Source organism: Mus caroli, unplaced genomic scaffold (assembly GCF_978045245.1).
Source record: "Mus caroli unplaced genomic scaffold, Mus_caroli_1 scaffold_4, whole genome shotgun sequence".
NCBI classification, from domain to species: Eukaryota; Metazoa; Chordata; class Mammalia; order Rodentia; family Muridae; genus Mus; species Mus caroli.
This window is the reverse complement of record NW_028227259.1, coordinates 37,044,840-37,061,812: the sequence shown is the minus strand read 5'-3', so window position 1 is coordinate 37,061,812 and position 16,973 is coordinate 37,044,840. Positions and strand designations below refer to the sequence as shown.

Sequence of the window (16,973 nt, the reverse complement as noted above, 5' to 3'; positions counted from 1 at the left end):
TTGGCAAACCAACCAACCCTTGGGGACAAGGTGATTACACTGGAGTCCTTCTTCCTAGAAGGCAAAGCTAACAAGGATTACTACATATTTGGGTGTGTGTTTGCTTTTTCTTCCTTCCGTACTTTAGCAAGTACTATAATTCAAAAATTTACAAAATGGAAGCTAGAGAGATTCCTCGGCAGTTAAGAGAGCATAGTGCCCTTGCAGAGGACCAAATGTGATTCCTTGAACCCATGTCAGACAGTTTAGAACAGTCCATAAGTTTAGAACTGCTGCCTATAAGTCCAGCTACAGGAGATCCAACACACTCCTCTGTACTCCGTGGGCACCTGCACTCAAATGTGCACAGACCCACATGCAGATACACATGTATACACACACATACTTTAAAAATAAAATAATTCTTAGGCCAGGCAGTGGTGGTGCACGCCTTTAATCCCAGCACTTGGGAGGCAGAGGCAGGCAAATTTCCGAGTTCAAGGCCAGCCTGGTCTACAGAGTGAGTTCTAGGTCAGCCAAGGTTACACAGAGAAACCCTGTCTCAAAAATAATAATAATAATAATAATAATTCTTGCTGGGTATGGTGGCACATGCCTTCAATCCCAGTACTCTGGGAGCAGAGGTAGGCAAGATCTCTATAAGTTTGAAGCTGGCCTTGTCTATATAGAGGCCAGCCAAAGTTACACAGTGAGACTCTATCTGAAAGAAAGAAAGAAAGAAAGAAAGAAAGAAAGAAAGAAAGAAAGAAAGAAAGAGAAAGAAAAAGAGAGAAAGGGAAGGAAGGAAGGAAGGAAGGAAGGAAGGAAGGAAGGAAGGAAGGAAGGAAGGAAGGAAGGAAGGAGAGAAAACAAAAGAGAAAGAAAAAAGAAAAGAAATAAACTTAAAAATTAAAATCTTCGAAATAACTTGCAAAGTGTCTGATTTGCTGAAATGGAACCATGATAGACCTACCTAGTATCAAGGGTTTTTTTATGCAAAGGTATTGTGGCAATAGGCACATGACACTCACTGTTCCTGCCACATACTGCCCTATCCAGAAGTCATTTCACTGGTGTAATAGAATAACTGCATCAAGATTCAGATACAGCACAGACCTGGAGACAAAATGTGTTTGTCCAGTAAGTAGTGCACTTTGGACCAAACACTGTTTTATGAGGCTCTCTCGTGGAAATTGTAATTCCCAGTGGCCCACTTGGGAAATTCTGCTCCATTAAGTTTTCTTAGGTCTAGAGGTCCTGATTACCGAAGAGGTCATGTCTACTAGGGGACCTAGCAAAGTTGAAGCTGACTGCTACCTAATCACTTAGAACCCATGTAAGTAAATTAGTAATCACTGAAAATAGTAACCAGTTTGGCTGGAATAACTGTGTAGCCTAGCAATTCTGGAACTCGCTCTGTAGACCAGACTGGCCTTAAACCACACCAGAAGAGGGCATCATATCTTACTTACGGATGGTTGTGAGCCACCATGTGGTTGCTAGGATTTGAACTCAGGACCTTCGGAAGAGCAGTCCTTACCAGCCCCTTGAGCAACCTTTAAAAAGTCATTCTAGTTCCTTCCCCCTTTTCCTAGTTAGAATGTGAAAGGAGGCAAGGACCAACACCCAAGATTGACCTCTGACTTCACACATGCACACATACAGATCACTCACTAATACACACACACACACACACACACACACACACACACACACAGAGATCCACCTACCTCTACCTCCTGAGTGTTGGGAATAAAGGCTTGCACCATACACCTGGCTGGCGTTTTTTGTTTTATAATGTACATTTAATTACTGTATATACATACACACACATGGCCTGGCATGTGTTTGGAGGCCATAGAGCAACTTGCAAAAGTCAGTTTAGCTCTTCCACCATGTGAGTTCCAGAGATCAAATTCTGTTCATCGGGCTTGGCAGCAATTGCCTTTACCTCCTGAGACAGCCCCTCATTCTTTTTTTTTTTTTTTTTTTTTTTTTTTGGTTTTTCGAGACAGGGTTTCTCTGTATAGCCCTGGCTGTCCTGGAACTCACTCTGTAGACCAGGCTGGCCTCGAACTCAGAAATCTGCCTGCCTCTGCCTCCCGAGTGCTGTGATTAAAGGCGTGTGCACCACGCCCGGCTCAGTCCCTCATTCTTGTAAATAGGAGTAACAGCCATGTAATATATACAATGTATACTAGAAGCAATGTCTGCCACAAGAACATTCCCCAACCCCAGCACTAAGTATAAAACACGAACTTCACCCATGCTAAGCAAGTGCTCCTCCACTACCGTGCTACAGCCCCAGCCCATAGATAACCGGGGGAAGACAGACAGCCCTTGCTACCCCCATGGGAATTAACTATAAGCAGGTAAGTTGACCAGCATGTCCAAGAAGGGCAGAGGAATGAACTAATTAGAAGAATGAACTAATTGTGCCACTCCAAAACAGGCACATAGAATGGGTAGGGAAGAGAGAGAAATTGGATATTACTTATGGCTACAGGAGGACTTGAGTTCAAATCTCCAGAACCCATGGAAAGGAGGACACAGCAGCATGCAACTGTAATCCCAGTGTTCCTGCAGCAAGACTGGAAGCAGAGAAAGGAAAATCTCCTGGAGGTCACAGTCCAATGTATGCAGCAGCAAACAAGAGACCTTGCCTCAGGTTAGAGAGATGGCTTAGCAGTTAAGAGCATTTGTTGCTATTGCAGGAGAGTCTGGGTCAATTCCCAGGCACACAGATCCCAGAGGGTCTCACAACCTCTTTTGGTCAGACAAAAAAGGCTATACACATAAAATAAATCAAGAAAGACCAAGTCAGAGACAGAGACTGTGAAAGGAGGCAAGGACCAACACCCAAGATTGACCTCTGACTTCACACATGCACACATACAGATCACTCACTCATACACACACACACACACACACACACACACACACACATAGAGATATGTCATAAAGGATGTGAACTAAGGTCCAGTGAGGACTTTGTGATCTCTAGGAAGAAGAAAAGAGTATTAACTCTAAAATTAGATAAGAAACATTCTAACTAGGAAAAGGGGGAAGGAACTAGAATGACTTTTTAAAAGTTGCTCAAGGGGCTGGTAAGGACTGCTCTTCCGAAGGTCCTGAGTTCAAATCCCAGCAACCACATGGTGGCTCACAACCAAGAAGAATGAAGACCAAAGTGTGGACACTGTGCACCTTCTTAGAATTGGGAACAAAACACCCAGGGAAGGAGTTACAGAGACAAAGTTCGTAGCTGTGATGAAAGGATGGACCATTTAGAGACTGCTGTATCCAGGGATCCGTCCCATAATCAGCTTCTAAACGCTGACACCATTGCATACACTAGCAAGATTTTGCTGAAAGGACCCAAATATAGCTGTCTCTTGTGAGATGATGCCGGGGCCCAGCAAACACAGGAGTGGATGTTCACAGTCAGCTATTGGATGTATCACAGGGCTCCCAATGGAGAAGCTAGAGAAAGTACCCAAGGAGCTAAAGGGATCTGCAACCCTATTGTTGGAACAACATAATGTACTAACCAGAACCCTGGAGCTCTTGTCTCTAGCTGCATATGTATCGAAAGATGGCCTAGTCGGCCATCAATGGAAAGAGAGGCCCATTGGACTTGCAAACTTTATATGCCCCAATATAGGGGAATGCCAGGGCCAAAAGAATGGGAATGGGTGGGTAGGGAAGTGGGGGGCGCTATGGGGGACTTTTGGGATAGTATTGGAAATGTAATTGAGGAAAATATGTAATAAAAAAAATAAATTAAAAAAAAAAAAAAAAGTTGCTCAAGGGGCTGGTAAGGACTGCTCTTCCGAAGGTCCTGAGTTCAAATCCCAGCAACCACATGGTGGCTCACAACCATCCGTAAGTAAGATATGATGCCCTCTTCTGGTGTGTCTGAAGACAGCTACAGTGTACTTACATATAATAATAAATAAAATCTTTAAAAAAAAAAAAAAAAAAAAAGGTTGCTCAATCTGGAGGCTGGAGAGATGGCTCAGCAGTTAAGAGCACTGACTGCTCTTCCAGAGGACCTGAGTTCAATTCCTAGCAACCACATGGTAGCTCATAACCATCTGTAATGGGATCCAATGCCTTCTTCTGGTGTGTCTGAAGACAGCTCACATAAATAAATAAATAAATAAATAAATAAATAAATAAATAAGCCTTTTTAAAAAATTGCTCACGCTGGGCGTGGTGGCGCATGCCTTTAATCCCGGCACTGGAGAGGCAGAGGCAGGCGTATTTCTGAGTTCGAGACCAGCCTGTTCTACAAAGTGAGTTCCAGGACAGCCAGGGCTACACAGAGAAACCCTGTCTCGAAAAACCAAAAATAAATAAATAAAATAAAATAATAAAAAATTGCTCAGTTTAAGGCCGGGCACAGTTTAAGTGGTGGCACGCGCCTTTAATGCCACCACTCAGGGGGCAGAGGCAGGTAGATTCCTGAGTTTGAGGTCATCCTGGTCTACAGAGTGAGTTCCAGGACAGCCAGGGCTATACAGAGAAACACTGTCTCGAAAAACAAAAAACATTCTCAGTTTAAAAGAATAGAAAAAGAACAGCCGGGGTTTGGTGGTGCACCCCTGCCCCTGTAATCCCAGTACTTGTGAGGCACAGGGAAGAGAAACACCAACAAGGTCAGGGCCAGCTTTGTCTATACAGTAAGTCAGAGGCCAGCCTAGGTTAGATAGCAACACCCTGTCTCTAAAACTAAAAACATTGGCTAGAGAGGTACCTCAATGGTAAGAATATGACTGCTCTTCCAGAGGACCCACGTTTGATTTCAGCAGCTACATGGTGGTTCACAACCATTTAAAATCTAGTTCTAGGGGATCTAGTGCAGTTTGGGCTCTGTGAGCAGTAGGTACACATACAGTGGATACACATACTTGCAGGCAAAACATTCACACACCGTAAAATAAATGAAGCCCCCAGACTGGCAAAAATAAAATCTCTGGCAGCCTCAAGCACTGGCAAGGAAACAGAGCCAAGGGGTTCTCTCAACTGCATTCTTAAGCAGCATTCTGGGAAAGCAGCAAAAGACCCTAGAGAACTGATGCATCATGGGCAAGATGGCTGCTGGCAGCACTATCTGTAATTGTCCCCAAATGGAAACTATCAGACATCCATGTACAGTGAGCTGGCTCTGTCAGCAGCGATGCAGTCACACAATGGAACTGTTTCAACAACGGACTTGAACAAAGTTAGCTATGTGTGGCAATACGAACAAATCTGATACTGAGCCAACGGAGTGGGATGCCAAAGATTGCATCTGCATGATCCTGTTGCTACAAAACACGAAAACAGGAAGAAAGCGCTGGGATGGGTGAAGATTACAAGACCATGAGATTCACCAAAGCCAGGGCTGAGGAGGGGAGGACTGGGAGGGGAGGCTGTGATAAGAAGTGTCTGTGGGTTAGGTACTGCTCCTCCTCCATCATAGACACCCTTTGCCAGCTTGCCACACTGCACATTTATATTTACATTTCTGTGTGTTTTATTTCACAGGAAATGCAGAAGAAAAGGAGTTGCCTGAGCTCAGAGCAGCTCAGGACATGTGAGGGAAACAGCTCTCAGGCAGTCCAAGGACAGCTGTCAAAAGGCTGAGTGCCTGTGTAGAAGGGGAGATGAGCCAGAGGTCTGCCCTGCCTCTCCAGTCTCCCTGCCGCTACCCCTTCTCTAAGAAAAGGAGGTTTCCTTAAGGACTCCATAGCCAGGCAGTCTTGACCAGATGGAGGAAACAGAAGATGCAGGTGGATGCTTGCAGGATGTATCTAAGGGGTGCAGTGAGGTCCAGATCTGTGTTGTTCTCCTTTCTTGTTCCCAGACACGTGGATTTGGTTCCAGCCCTAGATCTACTCTGTAGGCCCTGGCATTGTCTAGGAATTCTCCCCAGGGCTTGTATCAAGCCTCTTCTCTATTATGTATGCCTGCATTGGGGATGAAGCTGTATCTGGGGGGTCCAGTTGATAAGGGGAACACCCAGAAACATGACCCAGAGTGGGAGCCACTGGCACTTGTATAAATCTAACTACTGGACTGAGACTATAGCTCAGTGGTAGAGCACTTACCTCTAACACTAGCAAGACTCTGGGGTCCCATCTCTAGCTGTGTAAACAGTAAATGAAAACCCTTTTACCAACAAAAATCTAGAAAAAAGGAAAACAATCTCAGAGAGCAAAGGCTCTCCGCACTTTCAGATCAGGAAACATAAAACTGTGTTCCTCCCTGGGCCTTGACCTAAGGATGCTTCTCACGCTACCTCCTTTCCTCAGACTCCAAACTGAAGCCGTTTATGAACACATCATAATGGCAGACAAGTCAGGGAACCCGCTCTGGGCTTCAGTGTCTCTTGCTGTAGAAAGAAGGGTTTAAGTTTACCTGGAGCTTCTGTTGCCCATCCCCAAACACTGGGATCTAGAAGGCAAATTTGCTCCTCCCAGAGCTATGGCTCTTGGGGTGGGTGAAGGTACCTGGGAGCTATGGGAGGTAAGCAGAGCTGACCAGATACCCCAATGACTAGAGAAGTGTCAGGAAGCCAGGTAGGAGTCTTTATTCAGAGCAGTAAGCAGTGATGGATTCACATGACAGGAAGTAGCAAAGCTGAGACTCAAACTCAGCCTTCTCAGGTCTCTCACTTAAACATGGGTCTACTTCTCCAGCTCAGCAACACAAATGCCCGAAGTGTTCAATACATAGTAACCACCACACTGTGAATTCCTCTTTCATGCTGTAGGACCAAGGGCAGGACTCTACCATCACCCCTGTACGCAATCTTACAAATAAGGCCCTGGACTTGGGTCAGCTCAAAGAGGTGGACAGCTGTGGCAGCTGGTCCGGAGTACAAGAGATAAGAACAAGGCTGTATGAAACCCCTAAGTAGGCCTTGAACACCTACGTTTAGTCTGCCGGAAGGATCCATCACATGGCTCTGACCCAAAGAATCCTTAAATCTTCTACCCCTGGGCTTGAAACACATTAGCCAATGTGCTGCTCTCCACAGCAGGTGTTCTGCAGGACTGTGCACACTCAGCAGACTCCTAGGCACGGGATTATCCACTTCTGTTTTACATTTTACAGAAATGGACACTGTGGCCATTTCCATGACCCCAGTCCCTGGTTTACTTTAGGGAGGAAAAAATGATTGCCCCTCAAGGGATTGTTCAAAATACCAAAAGTTCCATATACCCTAAACTTGTCCCCGGCATCCTGATTCCTCTCCCTGGTAGGCTGATACGAAATATCTGCAGAGATGCACTCTGGTTCCTGGAAGCAGATGGCCACTGGAATCCAATGTCTGTCATTCACCACACCCCATGATGCTTAGGAGACAGAGCCTCCCACATTGACAAATTTGATGCTTCCAAAATACAGGAATTGGTGGAGCATCGCAAACCAAAGCTCCCCTTACTAGACAGCAGTCCCTGGCTACTGAGCACAAGTCCAGTTTTTGCTCTAGGTTCTATGTAAACACCTCTCCTCTAGGGCTGGAGAGATGGCGCAGCAGTTAAAGAGCTCTGGCTGCTCTTCCAGAGAACCCTGGTTTGATTCCCAGCATCCACCATTCATGACTCCAATCCCAGGAGATCCGACACGCTCTTCTGTGCCCTGGGCACTAGGTGCATACACATGATACACAGACATACATGCAGTCAAGACACTCAGATGCATAAAAATAATAAAATTTTAAAAAACCTTTATTTTCCAACATAAAGTGCAATGAAGTCAGATGGTGCCAAGGTCTCTGGCTGCCCTGACCTCCAAATGAATTTATTTTCACAGAAAAAGTCCAGTCTAGACGGCTGTGCCAGGGGTGTGGCCTCGACAATTTGGAATCACCAAACTACTTGGGGGTACGTGGATGCCACTGTCCCCACCCATCCTTGGCCTGTCCCACTTCACTCTGGCCAGGTCATCTGTAAGAAGTCTTCCTGGAACCTCCCCGACCTCCCATCCCTCCCCTGCCCCCACATACACTGGATTCCAAGCTCCCAGCCCCCCCGTGTGGCTTCCCAGACCACAGCACCTCCAGCAGCACCTGATACTCACTGACCTGCTCTAGAGTAAGCTTGGCCAAGCTGGACTAGGGGCTGTTCACAGCCAACAACCAGCCCTAGTACCAGGCCAGTTACACAGTCGCTCAATAATTGCTAATTGGGGCTTTCAAGTTGAGGCTCCAGCCAAGATTGACAGATCCAGGTGGATCCTGATCCATTATTTAGCTCTCTCTCCCAGTGAGGTCACTCAGCAGCCTGTGCCCTGGAACACTAAAGACCACACATTAGGGCTGCTCTCAGTAGCTCTCTACCTGGACATTGGTGGTGCTCAGTAAAGCTTGCTACCCACTCTGTGCCAATCAAACCCTGGTCATTGAGACAAAGGTCATCTCTGATTTATTGAGAGGCAATGGTCCCTCCTAGAGCATTCCTATGTCTTAGCATTCCTATGGGTCCTAGAACAAGGCTTCAAGTAACCCAGCCTTGCTTGGTCCCAGCCCACTACAGAGTAGGTATGCTATAGGGACCTGATCATGTGCCGTCGAAGCCCAGGCAGCACTTAGTCACCAGACCTGGGTTCTTGAGAGATGGGTCATGGAATGGCTGGATGGGCCAAGTCATCCAGCCAGTCCTTTAGTAGTTGTGGCCTGCTCCAGCTGGAACCCAGCCTGCTCACTGCAGCTAGGTGTCATGTCGATGAGGTCTGACGTCAAGCCCATTCCTGTTCATCTTCCCATGCAGCTGGTCTCCATCTTTGTGGCAGAGCTGTGGCTCCGGGGCTGCTTCCACCCAACAGCTGTGTGGAATGGATGTCACCTGGGCCCAGTGTAGCCGTATGGGTGCCGCAGCAACAGGCTCTGATGGCTGGGCAGCACATGGGTGTGGTAGTGCTCCACCATGCTGCCCACACTGGCAAACAGAACCTCACCTTCCAGGTAGAACTTAGAATCCTGCAGGAAGAAAGGAAGCAAGTTCAGCAGGGACTGAGTAACCCACTGCCTATATCCCCCTCACCTCTTCCCCCTGTTGGTTTTTTTCTCAGGGCAGGGTCTGTGAATAAAACCAAGGGCGGCTACCCAGTACTTCTAGAGTAAGCTAATGATAAAGCAAGGTTAGGAGAGGAAGAAGGCTAAGACCATGGAGAAGAGACGGAGGGCAAAGGACAAGGGGAGGGCTAATGTTAAGGAGGGACCAGTCCAGTTTCCCACTGACAGGGGGACTCACTTGGCTCTTGCTAAGCCTTGAAGCCAGTATCCCTACCCCACCCTCAGAGCCCAGTTTCCCACCTTTTCAAAGATGCGATAATTCCTCACTTTGTTAGAAGATTCATCCCACACGACCAAAACCTACAAGGAGGGAAATATGGGGCAGGGGCCTTAAAGGAGGCAGTAGGACTGGTCAGCAAAGCCTGAGGGGGGTAGCAGCAATTACGGGCCAAATGCTATAGCTCTCAGGGATAATGGAAGCTACGTTCTAGCTACAGTCGCCTGTACAGAGATAGCCTCTCACCCTGAAGGTCATCCCTCTGCCCTTAGAGAGCCTCTGATGCTAAGTAGTGGGAACCATCTCTCACATGAGTGAGGTAGGTGAGGTACTGGGTTAATGGATACTCACCCTCTTGCTACTTCCACTGCTCCACACGACCCCCTCCCCCTGTACAAACCCCATCCTAATTCACACTGCATGGCTCCAGTGGAAGGCAGCCATATTTACTCCCAACTTACAGAAATCTTTGAGTTCCAGGAACAGAGAGAGAATGTGATACCGGGCAAGGGTCCTAAAGCAAGAGTTCAGTTAAGGTGCCAAGTAAGAGGACAGAAGGCTTTGGTGGCACAACTGTCCCTTAGCAGCTGTCCTACCTTCCCTGACTTGGTAGAGGAGTTCCGAATGCAATACAGCCCATCCTGAGGCTCTCCACGGGGGTTCGTAGCTTTGAACAACCTAAAATAAAATGGCCATGTTGGTGGACGAACCTCCCCAGACAGGCTTCGTAAGACGTACCTGCCAGCCCCACTCCACCACTGGGCTCTCTGGCCACTCTTGGTTTTCGGTTGTAATAGAGGCTATAAAGCTGGAGGAGGGGCTTATGAGAATAAAAACCCGATTCAGACCCACTGTTATCATTTCCTGCTGTGCTAAGGCCCAGGTCTTACCCAACACCAAAGTGAACAAGGGAGACAAGGGGCCTCCCACTGTCACAGCAAGAACAAGAAGCACTAACCTTTCCACCTCGCAGGACTCTGTGGTGTTGACAAACACTGAGTTAGGCAGCGGCACCTGAAAGAGGCCAACAGTGTCACTGTCAAGGAGTGACCTCTGCTCACATCACTGCTGCCCTAGCTGGCTGCCACCTGCATCAGGATCTACAGCTTTGCCTGGTGTCCCGCCCCACTCAAGTCCAGTTATGGAGTCCTTTGTGCAGGAGGGCCAGTGAGGGCCCCCGGCCTACAGCTCTCCCGTGTCTGCCCATTTGCCAACTGTAGAACCAGGGCCCTCCACTCAGTCTTACCTTCTCATAGTCTTCATCGGAGTCCTCCTCGCCAGTGTCAGCCTGTGAGGGCTGGCGGGCCTTTTCAAAGGAGAAGCCCCTGAAACTCTGTCCATCAGGGGGGGATCGCCTGGAGTGATAAAGAGGAAGACAAGAATATTAGCATTCTTGGACATAGATAGGTCACCCCTCCCTTCCCTCCATCAGAACCCTGGTGCCCGATTTCTCTGGCCCCTGTGGCTGTAACTGCTCAGGACAGCAAAGCTCCGAGACCCTTGCTCACTGCCCAAAGGAGGCAGAAGAGTTATCTTAGTCCTGACAGCCTAACTACAAAATCAGGACTGCCATTAATCCCGGTAAGCAGGGGTGCTGGTCACCTGAACTCAGGCATTGTCATATAGTGGACAAATGCACTGAGTACTGCCTGGGCCCAAGATCTACTGTTGATTGTCTGTGAGACTATGGCAAAGTCACAGCTCTCTTAAAGCTACAAGGAGGTGGACAAACTGGGGGAGGCTGAACAATGCAATCTGACTACAAAGGACACCTATGGTAAGAGTCCAGCTTACGGCACAAGTAGCAGGCAGTCCTCTTAAGCCCAGTCTCCAAGCCCTTAGGGAGAATTAAAGGAAGTCACGCATGCTCTGAGATACAAACCTCTAACAGGATGAACAAGGCTAGACATCACCCGCACCACTGAATCAGCCAAGGGTAGGAGTACCTAATGTTTCTCCTCAGAATGTAAGGGATACTGGATAGAGAGCAGACTGGGTTGAAGGAACCTATTGGCTGGCAGGCAGAGGCACCAAGCCAGACTCACTGGAGGTGAGGAAGAGGTGTGTTCTCCGGTCTAGGCAGCACTGCAGGCCGAACAGTAGCCTCAGGCATGGGCGTCTTCTGCACAGGAGGCCTGGGGGCCACAGGGGGCACAGGTGCAGACTTGGCTGCCTCCCTCGGGGAAGGTTCTTCAGCTATCTTCAGGAACTTGGGCTTATTAGCAGGCACGGGTGGGGGCTCAGATGTGGGTGGCCCTCGAGAAGACAGGTGGAATGACTTGAGTTTGTCACAGTTCCTAGAGGTGGCAACGGCCATGGTGGTAGAGCTGGAGACAGAGCTAGTCCCATGGCCAGGGGTCCAGGGTTCTAGGCCGGGATTCACACTGTCCCTGAAGCAAGGATGTTTCCGGAGGTTGGGCACGGAGGGTACATTGCTCATTGGGGGATCACTCATCCTCCGAGGGGTGGCAGGCACCCTGAGGCCAGGCTCTACTCGCCTCAGGCCCAATGCGTCCTTAGCATCCTCAGGGGCAGGGCCAGTGTCTGGAAGGCCTCGCTTAGGAGGTGGGGGTGGCAGTAAGGGACTTGGACTTTTAGAGGTGAACGAGTGGGCACGGGGCAAGTCAGAGAAGGCTGGCTTCCGAGGTACAGGCACAGGGGGTGGTGGGTAGGCTGGTGGATAGGTCAGGGCATCTGCAGGACAAAAAAATAAAAGCAAGTTGGCATCACATAGGGGCTGAACCATCACCATCAGGCAGCAACAGGTCTTGGCTGCCAGCAGCAGCTCATTCAGTATGCATCTGTCATGTCTCACCCTTGCCCTACCTAATGCCCAATATCTAGCCCACCACCCAGCTTTCCCTGGGCCTGAGCCACCAATGTTCTCAGACCCTTCCAATCCATATCCCAGAAGATATTCCAGATAAGGTTTCTACTGCCTAGATGTTACATGAAGCGGTTTCAAGCCCCCCACAGGTAGAAGCAAGCAGAGTTAGTATTCCCGGGCCTTCATTTGAGCAAGAGGAAGGGTGAATTCTGCACAACAGAGGTGAACAGGATGGGCCAGAACCACTGGGCTAAGGATGGAAGCCTGTGCTTATAACGAGCAAAAGGCATGGGGTGACATCCAGTCCAGATGTCACATGGACCATCAGGACAGTAGCTCTGGGACAAGTGGGAATGGCATGAAAAGAATGAGACCTGAGGCCTGGGTGTCCCTCAGCCACAGGGAGGATGGGATGTCCCTCAAGAGGGACACACAGCAGACAGAAGAGCAAGAAGAGCCAGAATGCCAGAAACCCGGAGGAATGAGGCCAGTGAGGGGCCGGGAGGTCTAGAGGGTAGGAGGAAGAGTGGCGGAGATTGTTCAATGAAGGCTGCAGGTACCCTCAATGTGCCTACCTACAGTCAAGGACAGAGACGTCACTGTCCCACTCCTTGGAGCTGGGTAGTCAAGTTGAGGACTGAGGTAAGAAGTATGAATAGGAAATAAAAGACAACAGTCTGGTCGCTGAAGGAGCATCAGCAGAGTTGGCCCGAAGGCAGCCAACAAGGACATCAACACCTACAGCTAGCCAGACAGAAAGTGGAAGGTTGGGTCAGTGGAGGACGGAAAATAGAAATGGGCGATTATCCCAAGACATAATGACAGACAAGACAAAGCTGGAGTGTTCTGAGCGGAAGAAGCAGAGAAAGTACAAGGTATAAGGAGGTGAAGGACAGAGACATGGCCTTCTTCCCCAGCCCTGGCCTTCCCTGTCACTCGAATATATGTGTCTGTACGCTCATCTGCTCTGGAGACTGTGTGCCTCAGGGGGAGCAGTGAACACTGAGCCAAATATGACAGCCTGGCCTAGAGCTATGATCCACAGAGAACTTGTTGCCATGGGCAATGGGCCTACCTCAGATCAACCCACCTCCCAGTGTCCCTTCATTTTCTGTCAGCCTCCAGGACCACCCCCTCTCTCCTGACCCTCCATCCAGACAAGGTTAACTCAGGAGGTGGCAGGAGCAAATAAGTAACGCCAACCAGCCCTGAGTCTCTGAATACTTGGATCACAGCAAAGGAAACTGAGTCCATCCAGAGCAAGACCCACAACCTGCTAGGTGTGGTGGTACATGTTTTTAATTCTGTACCCAGGAGGCATAGACAGGTAGATCTGAGTTTGAAGACAGCCCAGTTAGGAAAGATTCAGGACAGCCGCTGCTACAGAGAGACCCAACCAAACAATGAAGACCCACCACTGCTAGGAGAGGCTGCTAGGAGAGGCTCTATTCTTGGTCCCAGTCTCTGGTCTCTACTGAACCAAGGAGACCCCAGGCCCAGCTACCCTACCTACCTTCAAGCTTCATGGGCCCCGGGGAATCAGGCTCCAGGTACGAGTCGTCCTCATCTTCATGTTCGTAATCTACATGCAGTGAATGGAAGATGAGACACAACATAGCCCGGAGCCCACTGCGTGCAGAACACGTGGCACAGCCCACTGCATTTTGTTCCACTCATGAGAATAGGACGCCCAGGAGGCAGGGGTTGAGGATGAGGAGGTAGGATCTGAAATCTGAATTCACACTGCCCGAGGTCAGAAGCTGCATCACCCTGCCAGAGGCTAGAGCAGGGAACAAAGCCAAATGTGTATTTCTCTCCTCCTGGGCAGCCCAAGCAGGGTCACTGTGAGCAGTCCTGAGTACATAGGGCAGGTGAAGAGATGGTCTTACCTTCATTGTCCATGGGATACGAAGACAGGCTGATATCTATAGGTCGCTCAACTGCACCATAGAAGCTGTCCGTGTCTGAGCTAGAGTCGCTGGAACCCAGAGCAAGGAGCAAGCAATGAGTACTAGACTCGGTGTTCCCCTTGTGAGCATGCAGGAACACTCCCAACACCACAGCCACACACAGATATGAACATATACAGACACAAGGATAATCCCTCATGTGTGTATGGACAAAAGGACACAAAGGTCATATATAGAGAGATGTCTGGACATGTATACACATGGACAAACATAGGGGCTAGAGGCTTGGGACGATCTATGGGTGCCACCTACTTGCCCCCACTGTGGTTTCAGCCACCCTGATTGGCTCAGTGTTTCAGAACTCGTTCCTCATGACTATGTCTTGTTTAACCCGATGGCCAGGAGCTCTGGATTCAGTCCAGGACCCCGGAGCAGGTCCTTGAGGGTGCCCAGCCCTCTCTGGCTCTCAGTTTCACTGACTGCGATAGGATTGACTTATGTTCCCTAGAGAGCCACTGCTGTTTGCCAGGCCACCTCATGGGTGAGGATGCTGAGACCAGGAACACTACACTTCCCCCAGAGACAAAGTGGACACCAGAGAGGCAGGAACCCAACACTGAGCTGTAAATGCTGGGCCTGCACAGTAGGGGAATGGGATAGGCACATATGAGCCCCACACAGGAGTTACAAACAAGTACCGCAGGCTAAGACAGTCAGAGCTGGAAGACAGACAAGAACAGAGAGATGCTGCATGCACACTTGTACATGATTACATAAGCGGCATGTGCATCCACACACGTGAAGCTTGCCTGGCACCTCCAGAAAAACCTTTATGGAAGTGATTATAAGTCTAGTCCCCAGGGACTAGAAGGGAGCCCTAATTGCCAAGAAGCCCTCGGGACCACCACCCACCCGCCACATCCCTTGACAGACCTGGTGTCTAGAGGTAGTTCCTTCTTCTCATGGAAGTGGCCAATTTCCCTGCGTAGCAAGGCCATCCAGCTCTGTGGGTCAGGAACAGCCGTAGTTAGTATGTTGCCCAGAATGGAGTTCCACTCCACCCTCTTCCCATCACTGTCTAGCTCTATACAGTAGCCAGCAAGGTCCAGCATAGATCGTGTGGCTCGGACATGAAACCACCCTCCTGGGGCTGCGGCTGCCCCCACCCCCCAGCCCATTTCAGGCCATATCCTGTTGGCGTATTCTCATGTGCACAGGCACCTGGTTGCCCATAGACCTCCACCAAGTCTTTCTCTTCAGGATCCTAGCTGCCAGTCTAGAGCTCATGGGAGGTCAGAGCCTCGTAATCAGTGTGGCACTTCAGGCAAGTGCTGCCTGGCTCCTGGGGCCCTGCTACCTGCCCATCACCTTGCGCTCATCCTCAGAGGACGCTGAGAAGAACCATGTTCGGTGCTTCTTGCTGATGTGAATGATCTTGAATGGGAAGACATTGTTGGACGTGGTCTCCTCAGCTGCTCGCATCACTCTGAGGGCACATTGCCAGAAGTCACCAGCTTGTCCACTCAAGAAATGGGCTTATCAACCCCCGTGGCTGGGTTTTTGCTACTTAGTGGGTTCTTCTTCTCCCACCCTTTATCCCCACCCCCATCCCCGGTTTCACCCACTATCACCAGATAGGAGAGAAAGGATTGTAGAGGAAAGGGGTGGGGGATAGGTCTGAATCTAATTTCTTTCTCCTTGTTTCTTCTTTGAGCACGACTACTAACAAACTTCAACTAACCCCCCTGAACAACCAACAACCATGAACCTCACCTCTCAGGGACTTAGCATTGATATATCCTCTGAAAATTCCTGGAATTCCAAAGTCACACAATTGCAGAAACTATCTGAAGCTGAGTAAAACCATGCCCCTGCTAGAGCACGAGGCAAATCATAGTCAGCTGCTGCAAAGCAGCCACATAGCCCCATACCCGGGATTAAGACAAAAACACAGTCTTATAATATATCTGTGCTTTTTTTTTTGTTTTTTAAAGAAACCAAAATTCCAGAATTCTTACTACAAAGCCCACCCCTGAACTGATTCTAGCACTCAGCATCATGCCCTGGGGAATATGGGCAGATCTGAACAGTCTCTGGCTGCTTACCATCTCAGGAGAATACCTAGATGCTTCAGGGAGTTAGCAGAGTATGAGCTCAGGAAGGTTCTGGGTGTCTGAGGACTTCCCAGGAGAACAGAGTGCAGGGCTACAATGCTATAAGGCAAAAAGCCTGGGTACCCTACAGCCCTCAAAGCCATAAGAACTCAAGATGACCAATAAGCCAACACGTAGGCTGTCAGGAGCCACAATGGGACAAGCTAATAACTAGCAGGTGATCATCCTGAAGTGGCCTGCTTTGGATTATTATACAATCTGTGACAGGTGCACCCTCATTAAGCAAGGCTGTGAGGGAGTCATTTTAAGAAAGAGCCCTGCTATTAATATGCTTTTCCTGTTATTATTAAACATCTATAACAATCACTAAGTATGAGCACACCCCTTTGGAGCAGATCTCTGCAGATCCACGAAGATGTACTATCTTGTAGTGATGCTATATAGACAAATAGATGACTTAAGTCTTAATGATGATCCTATAGGAATTCCTAAAACTGTATCTGTGATTATTAAGCTCTTTTATTAATGGGACTCAGATTAGCTCCTTTTCTGATAATCAAAACTACAATGAGAACTCTGTCTCCCAAGTATCACGAGTTAATTGCTCTTAGATGGTAACCAGACTTTCTCCTACTCAGAGCACATTCCAAGAGGTTGTAAAACAATTAACCGAAGGTCATAAAAAGGGAGCTAACGATTTATTATAGGTGCTAGGACAGAAAATAAAGTATTGACTGGGTTTATCTATGTAAAACTTCACTAATAATTTAGTTATGGTTTTAAACCTTCAGTGACTGTGGAGCTGAGACAGGTGATGGATGTTTAGCTAGATAATTACTCCTAATGGATATGCATGTAA

The 16,973-nt window shown here is 48.6% G+C and overlaps 1 protein-coding gene across 4 annotated transcripts in view; it reads right to left on the bottom strand.

The window, feature by feature from the left end:
- Positions 1-7,682: 7,682 nt before the first annotated feature.
- Positions 7,683-16,973, bottom strand: part of Sh3bp2 (SH3 domain binding protein 2) — a 38,052-nt gene continuing 28,761 nt past the window's right edge. For all 4 annotated transcript variants that reach the window (XM_021162206.3, XM_021162205.2, XM_021162204.3 and 1 more), the window contains 10 exons: positions 15,369-15,486; positions 14,934-15,004; positions 13,980-14,068; positions 13,604-13,672; positions 11,309-11,957; positions 10,510-10,618; positions 10,222-10,277; positions 9,860-9,941; positions 9,287-9,346; positions 7,683-8,950 (listed from right to left, as the gene is read on the bottom strand). In XM_021162206.3, coding sequence (XP_021017865.1) covers positions 8,813-8,950; positions 9,287-9,346; positions 9,860-9,941; positions 10,222-10,277; positions 10,510-10,618; positions 11,309-11,957; positions 13,604-13,672; positions 13,980-14,068; positions 14,934-15,004; positions 15,369-15,486 — 1,441 coding nt within the window. In that variant the 3' untranslated portion in view covers positions 7,683-8,812. The remainder of the gene's footprint in view (positions 8,951-9,286; positions 9,347-9,859; positions 9,942-10,221; positions 10,278-10,509; positions 10,619-11,308; positions 11,958-13,603; positions 13,673-13,979; positions 14,069-14,933; positions 15,005-15,368; positions 15,487-16,973) is intronic.